Below are 15,111 nucleotides of genomic sequence, written 5' to 3' on the forward strand. Positions count from 1 at the left end.
ACTCGCAGGAGTCTTCTCCAGCACCATAGTTTAAAGGCCTCAATTCTTTTGCACTCAGCCTTTCTTATGGTCCAACTTTCACAGCCATACATTGCAACTGGGAAAACCATGGCCTTCACTATATGTACTTTTGTTGGCAGGGTGATGTCTCTGCTTTTTAGTATGCTGTCTAGATTTGCCATAGCTTTCCTCCCCAGGAGCAAGCGTCTTTTAATTTCTTGGCTGCAGTCCCCATCTGTGGTGATCTTGGAGCCCAGGGAAATAAAATCTGTCACTACCTCCATTTCTTCCCCATCTATTTGCCAGGAATTGAGAGGGCCGGAAGCCATGATCTTGGTTTTCTTAATGTTGAGTTTCAAGCCACCTTTTCCACTCTCCTTCTTCACCCGCATCTTTATTTCCTCTTCACTTTCTGCCATTAGAGTGGTATCATCTGCATATCTTAGGTTGCTGATATTTCTCCCGGCAATCTTAATTCCAACTTTTGATTCATCTAGCCTTGCCTTTCTCATGATGTGCTCTGCATATAAGTTAAATAGGCAGGGTGACAGAATACAGCCTTGCTGGACTCCTTTCCCAATTTTGAACCAATCAGTGGTTCCGTATCCAGTTCTCACTGTTGCTTCTTTACCCGCATATAGGTTTCTCAAGAGACAATTTGTTGTGATCCACACAATCAAAGGCTTTAGCATAGTCAATGAAGCAGAAGTAGATGTTTTTCTAGAACTCCCTAGCTTTCTCCATGATCCAGCGTATGTTGGCAATTTGATCTCTAGTTCCTCTGCCTCTTCAAAATCCTGCCTGTACTTCTGGAAGTTCTCGATCCACATACTGCTGGAGTCTAGCTTGTAGGATTTTAAGCATCTTTACTTGCATGTGAAATGAGTGCAATGGTGCGATAGTTTGAACATTCTTTGGCATTGCCTTTCTTTGGAATTGGAATGTAAACTGACCTTTTCCAATCCTGTGGCCACTGTTAAGTTTTCCAAATTTGCTGGCAAATTGAGTGTAGCACTTTTACTACATTGTCTTTTAAGATTTTGAATAGCTCAGCTGGAATACTGTCACCTCCACTAGCTTTGTTGTTGCTCAGCTTTCCTAAGGCCCATTTCACTTCACATTCCCTTCTTTCCTCAGCTATTTGCAAAGCTTCCTCAGACAGCCATTTTGCTTTCTTGCATTTATTTTTCTTTGGGATGGTTATTGTTGCTACCTCTTGTACAATGTTGCGAACCTCCATCCATAGTTTTTCAGGCACTCTGTCTATCACAGTGTTTCTCAACCTTGACAATTTTAAGGCATGTGGACTTCAACTCCCAGAATTCCACAGCCAGCAATGCTGGCTGTGGAATTCTGGGAGTTGAAGTCCACATACTTTAAAATTGTCAAGGTTGAGAAACACTGGTCTATCAGATCTAATTCCTTAAATCTATTTGTCACCTCTACTTATATTCATCAGGGATATGATTTAGTTCATACCTGAGTGGCTTAGTGTTTTTCCCTACTTTCTTCAATTTAAGCCTAAATTTTGCAACAAGAAGCTCATGATCTGAGCCACAGTCAGCTCCTGGTCTTGTTTTTACTGACTGTATAGAGTTTCTCCATCTTTGGCTGCAGAGCACATAGTCAATCTGATTTCTGTGTTGACCGTCTGGTGATGTCCATGTGTAGAGCCATCTCTTGGGTTGTTGGAAAAGAGTGTTTGCTATGACCATCGTATTCTCTTGACAAAATTCTATCAGCCTGTGCCCTGCTTCATTTTGTACTCCAAGGCTAAACTTGCCTGTTATTCCAGTTATCTTTTGGCATCCTACTTTAGCATTCCAATCCCCCATGATGATAAGGACATCATTTTTTTGGTGTTGATTCTATAAGGTGCTGTAGGGTTTCATAGAACTGGTCAATTTCATCCTCTTCAGCACCAGTGGTTGGGGCATAGACTTGGACTACTGTGATATTGAATGGTTTGCTTTGGATTCGCACTGAGATCATTCTGTCATTTTGGGGATTGTATCCCAGTATTGCTTTTCCTACTCTTTTATTGACTATGAAGGCTACTCCATTTCCTCTGAGGGATTCTTGCCCACAGTAGTATACCTGATGGTCCTCTGAATTAAATTCACCCATTCCTGTCCATTTTAGTTCGCTGATTCCTAAAATGTCGATGTTCAGTCTTGTTATAGATACTTTTTTAAAAAAACAGGATGGTTGTATTTATACTTTAGTTAAACAAATCAGTAATAAATACAAGTAAATAAAACGCTTTACAACATTTAGTGGTGAGGCCATTTCAATATAGGCCTCAATTGGAAACAAATCTGTGATAAATACAAGTAAATAAAACACTTTACAACATTTAGTGGTGAGGCTATTTCAATATAGGCCTCAATTGGAAAGTTCTCTTTGTCCCTTTGAAATGATGTATGGGAAGCTTTTGTTACATGAAGGTTCAAGAATGTCAATGAAGAAAAGAAGAAAGTTACTCAGTATTTATATAATCTGGCGCAGGTTTTGTCTTCTATCTCAGTACAGGCCCAGGCTGCCTTACCACCTGTCTCTGGCCATTGTTGTTTCTGGAAAGTGGGTTCAGGTGCAAAGAACTGTCACCTAGAAATACCAGTCCTCAGTGGTCTCAACCATGCCAGGTCCTCCTGATTTAAGGAATCAAGGCGTGAGTCCATGGAAAGTCCAATCATATCCTCTTCAGTGACAAGCTCCGCAGCTAGACGGCCTGAAAATGAAATTTCAACCTGCCTCACCTGTTGAACTGTTTCCATCTAAGTAGGAGAAGAACCTTAATGGATTGGAGTACCGTGGAAATCGTGTTCCTAGAACCTGGACTATGTATTGCAATATTTTTCTTCTGCTACTGTTGTTTCCCTCGTACTTTCTTTGGTAGAAGGAAGGACCATAGGCCCAATACTTTAAGGAACAAATGGGAGTTGTGTTTATCACAAGACTACGTATTCCACTTGCAAAGGGGCAACAGGGTCATTTGTTATGCTCCAGTCAATACAGTGCAGCTTTACCCACAACTTTAAATCTGGACATATGGAGGAACATACTGACATTACCTTTTGGGGAAGAATAACACAAGATTTATGGACAAGTGCCAGAATCTTCTTTGATGCATGTAAATCTATTGCCTATGGTCAAGCTAAATGGACTAAGTATGGAGACAGGCCTACACATTAAACGCCAAATATGTTTGCACATCCTACCCAACCTGGCACATTCGAAGGATTCCTGCAACCTGGTGTGCTTCACGATAACCAGACCAACGGATTTTTCAGCATCATTTGAACTCACTATCAATTGAACCAGATACAAATATGGGTTCAAGTTGATTTTCATGAACTGGAAACCACAACTGAGATTCCCTCAGTATCAAAGACTCTTTATTATTATTATTATTATTGATCTGGCCCTAAAGAATTGTTTCATTTTTTAAATGTGAAGCTTGAGAGAACATCAATCCTTATTTTAATTTGACTTGGAAAGGACCGTCCAACCAAATGGGCCCTCTATTTTGTCATTGTGGCCCTAAATTGTATTATTAGACCCCAGCCTGACATTACATATAAGGAATATGTCAAAGAAGTCACTGACAGAATGCGAGAGTTGGCTCATGTCCCTGTCCAGACATGGACAGGAGCACTGGATGTTGGAGGATGGTTTTTGGGAATGTTTGATACTTGGAAATGGATATTGTTCATTGTGCTTTTGGCCTTAGGAGGGTTGTTGTGTTTATCATGCCTTATCCCGCTTATTTAGAGAATTGTTAGATCAACTATATCCGGACCAACTTTTATTGCCACTCCTATCTATAACGATAGACCAGCTAAAGCAATGATTTTGCAACCTTTCCCTTCTGACTATATTCCCCTCTTTAAGAGTCCCTAAGCCTATTCGGCTTTTATATTAAAAAGGGAGGAGTGAAGGGATTTTATTGTGCTTATGATTTTAGTATGTTTAAGTTTGACATTAGCCTTTATTTTATATATATAGTAACCATTTTATATTGATACTTATAGTGTTATCATGTAATCATTGTTTTGTTATTTTGTAATCATTATTTTGTAGTTAATTGCTTGATCAGATGCTTTTTATATATATTGGAAAAGAAAGGGCTTCATGCTTTAGGTATAGGTGATTGCTTATATGAAAAGAGCATAGTAAGGGGAGGGGGGAAAGGAGTTACAGATGGAGCCTGGGTTGCTGTGTATGAGTCATCATCTAGGAATTATTCTTTTGTGCCATCTTATGCCTAGTACCAAGACCTGATCTTTTTGTTCTGGAAAGGTATAAAAGGTGGAAGACATATTTTCTGGTTGTTGCCTTCATCTCTCTACCAGCCACGAAGAGAGATGGGGTCACCCCATTCTATTTTGATCAAAATAAAAGTTGTTTGCTTGCTGAAACCTCGACTCAGGAGTTTCTTTGGCTCTTTTAAATTCCTGAGTAATGCTGGGGCAATTGTGAGGCTAAGTGGAAAACCTTACATTACATTCCAGGTTCCTATGGAGAAAAGATCTTTATAGCATCGGACTTTCCTTTCACCACCAGATGCATCCACAGCTGAGCGTCCTTTCAGCTTTGGCCCAGTCGCTTCATTCTTTCTGGTGCTACTAGTACTAGCCCTCTGCTCTTCCCCAGTAGCATATTGGACACCTTCCAACCTGAGGGGCTCATCTTCCAGCGTCATATCTTTTTGCCTTTTGGTACTATCCATGGGGTTTTCATGGCAAAGATACTGGAGTGGGTTGCCATTTTCTTCTCCACTGGATCATATTTTGTCATAAGAAATATATCCACAAATTTTTCTTCTGTGGCCCCCAGACTCACCAGAATTCTGGTGGGTTTCAGCAAACATTTTGACTTTTTTCCAGTATCAGAAATTGAGATAATAATGAGCAAAATTGGTATCTAAAGCTTTGCAGGCACTTAATACATTTATTTCACCCTGTACAATTACTGAAACCTCTTCCAAAATGGGTCCTGGTCTTGGCCCTGCCTACTTCTGGAGCACAAACATCACCATTTCAAACAAAACCCTCAAGCTACAGTATCTGGTATCTTGTAGGTACAAGAGACTGTTACACTTTTTTGTTCTCTTTTTTAAAAAATGATGGAAATTTTACTTTTGGATTCAATCATTAGAACTTAGAGGAACTTCCTATTTTCTATGTATTAATCTGATTCTTCCATGGGAACTTTAGTACATTTTCTTCTTGTATCTTTCACGTAGGCAATGCCCATGAAGTAGCTACTTTGGTTTCTTCTCCTATGAATTCCAGCTAAAATAGCTTCTTTCACAGAATTGGCCTGTCGTCAGTAAAGTATGAGGTCTTCCCTCAACTACACCTCCCAAGAAAGCAGAATTCTTGAAACAGGCATTGTTTCAAAAGGAACTTTTATTGAGAGATAGCGATGGCAAGAGAGCAAAGCAAGATCTAAAGTTTTCCCATATAAATTGCTACATTAAAACATTTATTTCAAAAACCCCACTCCAGAGTCCAACTGTCCAGTTCGCGCCAGCCAATCTACAGTTGCAAAGTTGTTATGGGAACTGGAGCTGGTAAGGGACGGTTCACAGGTACTTCACCGGATCTCGCAACGGACCAGAGATAAGGCAAATAGCCCCTGGCACATTCCATTCACTTCACACAAGATACATCAAAGTTGAGGAGGGACAAAGCAGAGGAAGCACAAGCCCTCCTCCCAGCAGAAGAAAACCCTCCCCCCTCCCACTACAATGGCAGAGCCTCAAAAAGAAGGATTGAAGGGGTTTCTGGAAGATGGATTGAAAGAGGAGAATGGAGTTTATTTCCCAGCTCCTGATTTGGACTGCCTGTTCTAAACTAAAAAAGGGCCATAGACATTTTCACTCTTCTTCAAGTAGTTGAAATAGATGGCATTACTCCTCCTCCATGAAATCAAGCCACTGGCTCGCCATGACATAAGCAAAAGAGAGGGTTATTTTTCTCCCCCTCTGAAGGTACATTCTAGATATGTATTACATAAGCAATGGGAGGAAGAAACAAGAAAAACAAGTTCTTTGAGAAGTGAAACAGTATAGAATGCTCATTTAATTACTCATCTGGAGGCTGCGGCTATTTCTTCTATTGAAAAATTACAGTAAAACATTTATCCTGACTATTGATTTGAGGAAAAGGCATAAACCTAAATAATAGGCATATCACTGTCCCTCCTAGATGTCCCTGGAGATAAATTTGAATAAGTAGTTTACCTGTGCTAGAATATTAAAGTGGAAAAAGCAATTTAGGGGACAGAGAGTGAAAATCTAAACTGGAAGAACCACCAAAAGTAACCAAATTCTACTGCATTTGTAAAATAGAAAGAAACAAAAGGAACTATTAGTCTACATACATTAGATTAAATACAGAAGGATGTCATTTTATTTATTGTGGAGCGTGCCTGTAAAACTGATTTCAACCTTGATTTGTTCCTTTCATAAATACATTCAGAATGTTTTCTGGGAAATAATATAGAAGTGCTCTATCACTGTCATCTTCTAGAATATATTCCCCAGTCTAATGCACTGGAATCTTGGTCTCACATTCAGATATTAAACAGGTTTGCCCCTGCTTACCTGTTCAAAGTCAGATTAAATTGGCCATGTACTTGGTCTGAAAAATATATTATTCAAAAAAAGTGTTTTATAATATATAAGGTTAGTCAAAAATTCAATACAACCCAGACAAAATAATAATAAATTGTCTCATGTTAATGTGTTTTAAATCTTTATATGTACATCAGTAAACTAATGGCATCTAAACCAGCATAACAAAGTAAACACTTTAAATATTGATAATTATAAATCAAGGAAATATCAAACATCAAAGTATTCATTATATGTACCTTTTGCTTGGTGTCATATGGGCAAAATGTTAATTTGGAAGACTTAAAGGTTCTACCTTCTATATAGCTGGGTGAGTATACTTGAGGTAAACTGGGCTCACACCAATATGCTGCACATGATTGTGTATTTAATTCAAAAATGGAAAATTGAGACTATTTTCAAATTATGCAACCTGACAGAGCAAAAAGGCTTTTAAAACAAAGTTCTTACAACTCTCTTTTAGGAATAAAAGAACAATTCTCTTTGAAGAATGAAAAAAATCATAATTTATTGAGAAGAGACTTTTATTATTATTCTTAGCCAAGTTCTCATCCATTCACAAGAGCATGAAGAACAAACATTAATTATATTTGGTAATTGTGATTTTTCTTAGAAATTTCCTCACATATTGCATAAATGCACTTTTTAAATCTTCTTTAAATAAGTCTCTGTGATTTGGGCACGATCACTATTCATTCAGAATCAGATCGTGGATGGGTGTTGCTTTCTTATTTGCTAACATGGTATTTGCTGTACCAGGAATGATTTCAAAGTTGAGCTACCTGAACTGGAAGATCTGGAAGACATCAACAATCTGCTGGATTTAGATCTAAACCTGATTGGTTATACAGAACTATTTCTACAGTTTTCCAGATCTGGCCCACAGTCAATCTACAATCAATCTTTATTGAAACAATAACCTATATAAATAGGACTAAGACAAATGCAGTCTGAAAACGTATTTAAAGCTGTTCATACTAAATACAGAAGTATACAAACAAACCAGAACGCAGCTTGGTAATTTGATCATCTCCACTCATACAGCTCTTCCATTATACAAACATTACATTTACATTCAGCTCAATATTCAGTACAAATTAATTATACATCTTCTTATTCTTTGGTAAAAATCTATAATTAAAGACAGTCTTGTAATGACTTTCAATTGTTAACCTGCTGCACTGTCATGTTACATGTAATTAAACTGAAAAGATTAAAAATAGTAAATAGCCACAGCAGGGGGCAGCATCTCTCTGACCTCAGCTTATCTCAAAAAGCTAAGTAAAGTCAGACATGGAGGACACCTGTATAGAAGGTCCCCAGGAACTTTCAGGGGTGCAAATTAAATTGGGAAACCACATCTACTACGATCAAGAAAACAATATGGATGTATCTGAACAGTCATCAGGAGTCAAACTCAAATCAAGGGAAACTTTATGAAAAAACAAACAAGAGATATGGCTCAGTGGTAGAACAAACTCAATAACCCACACAGAGCAACCATATCTGTTTCAAATGAACTCTAACAGAATTTATGTATTTGAAATTATGTTTTCTTTATTTGAAATGTTATAAACATGATAGGATACGTTTTATCACTATTGTCATTCAGTTTGCTAAATATATATATATATATATATATATATATATATTAAACATACCTGTTCAAGAGCTTCATTGTAAGTTATAAACTCTTTCACATTTGTTACAGGACTGTCATAGATAATAGCAATTTGATCCCCTTGTCCATTCTCAATATGGCGGTCTAGAGCATTATAGCAAATATTCAGCTCTCCTCCAACAAACCTAAAAAAAAGGAATATGGATTGGAAAATTAGATTTAAATATCAATATGTAGTGGGCATTTGATTAAATAATAAATCAATTTTTCTTTCCTGTTTTTTTCTTGTTTGTATAACATCACTTACAAGTATATTGTACTAACAAATCTAATTACAATTCCTATATAATATCCAAAGAAAGAATGTGTACATGTCTAAACTAACCCCATTTTATATTAGAATTAAGTTACTGTGCAGAAATATGTATATATTATGCTAAAGCACAAGCAGAAAATGTTGACATATATTTTGAGTATTTGATTTTGAGATTCACAGCTGATTTTGGAGATATTAATCTAGAATTCTGATTACATACGAGATACACTATCCAGGTGATAAAGAAATGTATGCTTTGTGGCACAGAACTTCAGAATGTAACCTAGTAATCCAGTAGGAGATCTATTTATAAGTGATGGCACTACACTTGGCACATTCAGCAAGAAAAAGATTTTAAGATCCATAATTAACTCCAGGGTTCACAGTCTTCATTTTTATTGGCTGAAGAGAGATTTCATTTGGGGTTTTTTTTCCACAATCAGGATCCTTTACCCTAAATAACTTAAGTTGCAAAGAAAGTAAAATTCGGACTTCCGGTTCCAGATCACGGCGTGTTCAGTTGTGTGCAGAGCTCCGTCTCTTCGCCTGCTGCTTTCCCTCTGCCAGTAGACCCTTAATCGGGTCGAAATGTCACCCTGGAGGGGCGACCACCGTCGAGGAGGCCCTCATTGACTGCGGAAGGGCGGCAGCACCTTCTGCGGTCCGAGCTTGCTCCTTGAGGCCGTCGGAGAAAAGATCGGCCAGTAAAATGGCCAATCACCCAACTGCACCAGCCGAAAGTCAGAAGAACAGCTAAGCGTGAAGAACCACTGTGGAGAAATCCAGGTGAGACCTTTCCTTCCTTCTCTTAGCGCCAACTATTTTCCTGTAAAAAGCCTCTGAATGACTTCCCTGCCCTAAGAGAGCGGTGTTTGTTTACTTGGGGAAAAAAGCTTTGAACAAAACTATAAAACAGTAAATTTTTATTGGATATTTAATTTTTTTGATATTTTGGGGCCCTGAAGAAAATCCTTATCATTGAACATTATTATTATTTTATCTACTATGCTGGAGATATTTGCTTTTTTTTCTCTATTTTCCTAATGAGATAAAAAAAATTAACTCCGGGAAAAATTTTTTACAGCCTCCTGAGGACATCTTGTGGTGAAAAGTGTTACTGCAATTGTACTTTCTCTTGGTGTTTGAAGATGGATTTGACCTTCAAATGATAATAAAAGGGAAAAGATAAAGACCTTGAAGCAGCTGTGGGCTGAATTTGCTTACTAGAAATTGTGGAGGTGGATATTTGTTACTTCTAATAAATATAGTTTCTACTAAAAGACTATTTTATCATGGAAATGGAGGAATCTTACCCACAGCTTGATTATGAGCTTATACTGGAAAAAATCCTGGAAGTTACAGAGTACATGAAATCTTGGAGAAAAAATTAAAGATCATTTTGCAGAACCACAAACTGAATTTCAAATTTTAATGGACCAACCTATGGCTAAGGAACAATAAAGGAGGAACAGACTAGCTTTAAAGAGGCCTATATGCAACAGTGCACACAATTTAAAGAGATGGAGGAAGAAGCTACAGATCAATTGAGCTCTAGAAAATGCTTACCTCAAAATCTCAAACTGAGACGCTAATTGATCATTCCACAAGTCAACTAATCACTACAGAAGAGGATATTTCACAAGCCTACGTACAAATTATGAAGAACTCTGATGATCAAAGAATGACTTCAACTGAAATACTTGTAGTCTTAAAAGCAACAGGAACTGACTTTCAGATGTGATCTATTGAAAGCCGTGATAATCTGGATAATCAACTAGTAACTACAACATGGAACAAAATTGACTATACTATCCAGATGATACTGAAAGAAAGGGAAGAGAACTTAGACCAGATTGATGTGTCGATAAATACCCGTACCCAACTACTGAGATTTGATGATACAGATGCAGTATTATGGAAACCGGCCTGGCACAGAAAGAAAGCTAGAGTTAGATTTAAAAATGTGATTTAAAATTTTACTCAATGGGTTAAAAAGGCTTTAGAGATCTGGACTGATTTAACAATTAACCAAGTATGTGAAGTTAGCAAGATGATATTTTGTGTAAGAAAGTAAAATCTGAAAAATTTTTAGGAAAAAAGAATAGCAGATCCCTGAGATATCTTTACTTTAACATCCAAGTACAATTTGTATTCATGTTACAAAAAGTTGGTGATAGAAGAGAAGACTGCAGTGTCCTTTAAAAGACATATCAATGATAAAACAACATGCAGAAAGGCTGTGTGGCTCAAAACACAATGGATAAAATACTTTCATCAATTGAGACATTCCTTTCTTTAGAGCTGCAAATTAAAAGTGAAAAACTCTAACTGTATTTTTGTGGCCAAATTATGTAGCTCGTGGACCAAAACCTGAATCAATGGTAAATTAAACATAACAACTTCACAGGCTGTTTCATAGGTCTTTGGAGAGAGAAGGTCGCCTAAATATTTCCTTAAAATATTTATATCCTTCTCATCCTTCAGAAAAGGTGAACACAGCAAAACAAGAATTAACAACACAAAACATTGTGTATAAGTTAAAACTGAAATGGCACCAAGTTAGTGCAAAAGAAAAGAACAATAAAACATTAAAAAATAAATTCAATTAAAATTAATTTAATAAAACTACCATTTACACTTCAAATAATTCCCTATTCAGGAGGTTAACTAATTTACCTTAGACTGTGCAAGACAAGATGAGATGGGCCAAATCTCAGGAAATTAATCCTTCCCACTGCTTTAATAGTCCTTTGATAAACTGAAAGTCTATGACAGGGTAACAAAAGGGGCAAATAATGTCACTTTCATTATGAGATCCCAATGCAACTGACATGAGTTATATAAATTATATCAGTACCATCGCCTTGACTATATAAACTACATGTTATCTGTGAAGTGATGTTATGACAAAGATGGTGGGACAGCTATAATATGTGTTTCAAGTCTTTGCTTCCACTGTGTAGCAACTTTCACCTATGGCAAAGTTTGTCTTTCACAACAGCTGTGCTCTGGAATACCAGACCATCTGACATTAGGTATCTGCAACCCTGCTGGCCTTTTGGAAAGCCACTGAGACCTTGCTATGTTCCCAAGCATGGGACAGGAAGTTAATTGAATTGACTGCTGATTTCCTCAGTTGTTATAGTATACTTCCCATTGTCTTTGCTTGTTGTTTTTATTTTGTAAGTTGTATGTTTTAAAAAATTTGTTAGCAGACCAAGCTCATGTTTGCAAGATGGTTGCCTTTTAAATTAATGAAAGAAATCAATAGCAATTATTGTTGTTGTTGTTTACCATGCACCATTCTGAGTTTTGTTATCTCTGTCCCTAGCTTTCACTCACCCTTAGATGTATTTTCAAACTCACCACAAGAAGCAAATTACCCCTTTCCTCATAGGTCTGTATAGACATGTCTATTGAACAAGTAACTATTGGGTACCCAATTCTTCTCAGTCAATTTTAACATTTCAAAACATACATAAGCTTTGCAAGCTTCTTTGAGAATTATCTAAATTACTTCTATCAAGGCACAAGGAAGAAAGGACAATCCAAGATTTACTCCCCCACTGTTACAAATGAAGGACAGCCCCATCTCATCCTCCTTATTTCTGCACATGCATACATAATGGGAATATTGGTCAGGAAGGGTTTTGCTTAGCAGAAAAGATTTATATGGAGAGACATGCTAAAATCAGGAATACAATTTTTACTTGTAAGAAAGTGTAGTGGAGCTGAGGTGAGATTGGGGCCGACTGAGAGGCTTTGCTGGAGCCCTGCCGATTCGGCAGGGAAATGAGAAGCTCCAGCAGCCACTGCTGGTCTGGCGGTGGGGCGTGGTCCTTGGGAGGGATCAAAAAGGAGGAGGAAGTCGACTGGGAGGAGGAAAAAAACAGGAAGGTGGCAATTTTTGGACGTTGGGGAAGCAAGCAGGAAGAAGAGACAGAGAGAGAAAGAGTAGCTTGCTGGAGTTTTTTCGTTAAGAATAAGCCAGGTTGGGGGGAGAGAGAGAGAGAGAGAGAGAGGGAGGGAGGGGATACTTAAATGGGGCTTGAACAGCTTAAGCCAGATGCCCCTGAGTCTGTAGTTAAAGCTTGGGAATGGGGAGAAGCTCTCAGAGAACCTGAGGTGGATGAACAGTCTGAGGAGCCGCCAGAACAGGAGGAAGTACCATTAGCTCCAGAGGCCCCAGGGCTGGAGAAGTCTATGGAGATAGGCCTAGGTATGCCACATGCTTCACAATCGCCAGAATTAGAGAACAGGCCAAAAGCCCCGGAGACCCTTAGAGGTGGAAAGGTACAGGAGGATGACTCTCACATTATAGCCAAGCCCAAAGTACAGAGACCAAAACGGGTGATACACCCAATTAGAAGATTGACATATGATGCTCTGGGCCACAGCACAGAAGTAATACTCACTGCTAGATGAAATTCTGATTTACTTCCAGACACCTCAGATTCTTGGTAAGTATTTCTCATTTTGGGGGGGACCAAAACATTTTTGGGTGGGGGGAGTGTGTAGCGGAGCTGGGGCGAAATTGGGGCCAACTGAGAGGCTTTGCTGGAGCCCTGCTGATTCAGCAGGGAAATTAGAAGCTCTGGCAGCCATTGCTGGTCTGGCAGTGGGGCATGGCCCTTGGAAGGGATCAAAAAGGAGGAGGAAGTCGACTGGGAGGAGGAAAAAAACAGGAAGGTGGCGATTTTTGGATGTCGGGGAAGCAAGCAGGAAGAAGAGACAGAGAGAGAGAGAGAGTAGCTTGCTGGAGTTTTTTCATTAAGAATAAGCTAGGTGGAAAGAGAGAGAGAGAGATTAAGAAAGTGGGGGTTTGTGTCCTTTTCTTTTTCTTCGTTGCGAGCAAGCCAGACGGAGAGAGGGGGGGAGTGGAGTCTTTTATCATTTTTTCTTCGTTGCGGGCAAGCTGGATGAAGAGAGGGAGAGCGGGTAGGTCAGGGAAATTTTACTTTTTTTCCTTCGTTGGGGTAAGCTGGGCGGAGGAAGAGTGAGGGAAGAGTTTGATAGGGTTGAATGTATTTTTAGCGGGGAAAAGTTAGAGGGAGGGGAGGAAATAGGGTGGTTTCTGTAGAACCAGCTGGAAGAGGCAAAGAAGACAGAGAAGGGGAGGATTATGTGGAATGAGGGCAGAGAGAGACAAGGAGAGTGGAGAAGGAATGTCCCTGTGAGCTCCAGAGAGAGATTGATCACCTGCACTCCACGCAAGCTGCTATTACCCGGGGCTGACTACCATCGTCTTACACAAGCAGCTGTTCCAGGAACTGACTACCATCATCTTACACAAGCTGTTGTTACCAGGGACTGACTACCATCATCTTATGTAAGTTGCTGTTACCAGAGATTGACTACCATCATCCACACCAGCTCCTGTTACCAGGGACTGACTACCATCATCCCCTGTAAGCTGTTACTGCCTGAGATCGACCATCATCACCTCACGTGAGTGGCTGCCGACCGTGACTGAGCATCACCGCACTACGTGCCCCTGTTAAGCAGAGGTGCCAAAGTAAGAGACCTTTTTAGACCAGCAGCCAGGTCAAGAGGAGGCCAGGAGGGCCCGGACTTCAGAGGTCCCTACGGGAGTGGTGCTACAAAAGTATTTTTGAAACTGCATTTGCATGAAGGAAAATAAAAATAAACTTTATTTAAGAAAAAACATCATGAAGGGAAAGCCTAAATTACTTACCTACAGCTAAGCACCTATAGCATGTTCTTCTCTATTAGAGAGAGAGAGAGAGAGAGAGAGATTAAGAACCTGAACAGTGCCAGTCAGACTCAGGAAAAAAAAAGATGAGGAGAAAAAAGAGATGACGGGCAACAGAGTCTCAATGTCACTAATAAGAGTTGTGATGTTTTATACTAGGAAAACAAATTTTCTAGAGAAAGAATCCCTCAAACTATATCTACATTAGCCCCTATAAACAATAGATTTATAGGTTCCAAAAGCCAATGTATGACAAGTTAATTTTCAACAAGTGATTCATGCATGGTGACTATAAAGTGTGCTCATATGGAGTGGTTTATAGCTAAGTGTGCAATAAATACTTAGCCAATTGCTATTTATGTGTTTATAGGGTATTACATTAGTACAGGGGTGTCAAACTTGCAATGTCACGTGACGTGTCGTGACATATAGTGACTTTTTTGCCATTGCCAGCAATGGGGTGGGCGTGATTTTGCTATGATGCATCCAGCCCGCGGGCCAGCAGTTTGACACCCCTACATTAGTATATCCCTTCCGATTTTAAAAGTCTCATTGCAATTTACAAAAAAATTAAACAATTAAAACAGTAGGTGAAAGCAATCAATAAAACATGCATTCAAGACTTCCGGTGGTGACACCAGGGCGATGCAGAGTTAAGGAGACAGGCTCTGTCACCTAACTCTGATCTTTCCACGTTTGGAGACCCTTTGGGGGCGCGGGGAAGTCTGGAGGACAACGCGTGAGAAAGGGGGATGCCGGAGGAACAACGAGGCGAAAGGCAATCGCCCGTTAGGACGAAGGAAACCTCCTAATTTCAA

At 39.0% G+C, this 15,111-nt stretch overlaps 1 protein-coding gene across 1 annotated transcript in view; it reads right to left on the minus strand.

Moving 5' to 3' along the window:
* ACSS3 (acyl-CoA synthetase short chain family member 3) overlaps nucleotides 1-15,111 on the minus strand; it is a 71,971-nt gene that overhangs the window by 46,711 nt on the left and 10,149 nt on the right. The window contains exon 2 of the mRNA XM_015812038.2: nucleotides 8,305-8,449. Within this exon, the coding sequence (XP_015667524.1) occupies nucleotides 8,305-8,449 (145 nt within the window). The remainder of the gene's footprint in view (nucleotides 1-8,304; nucleotides 8,450-15,111) is intronic.

This window comes from Protobothrops mucrosquamatus, unplaced genomic scaffold, assembly GCF_001527695.2.
Source record: "Protobothrops mucrosquamatus isolate PMUCROS unplaced genomic scaffold, P.Mucros_1.0 scaffold63, whole genome shotgun sequence".
Lineage (NCBI taxonomy): Eukaryota > Metazoa > Chordata > Lepidosauria > Squamata > Viperidae > Protobothrops > Protobothrops mucrosquamatus.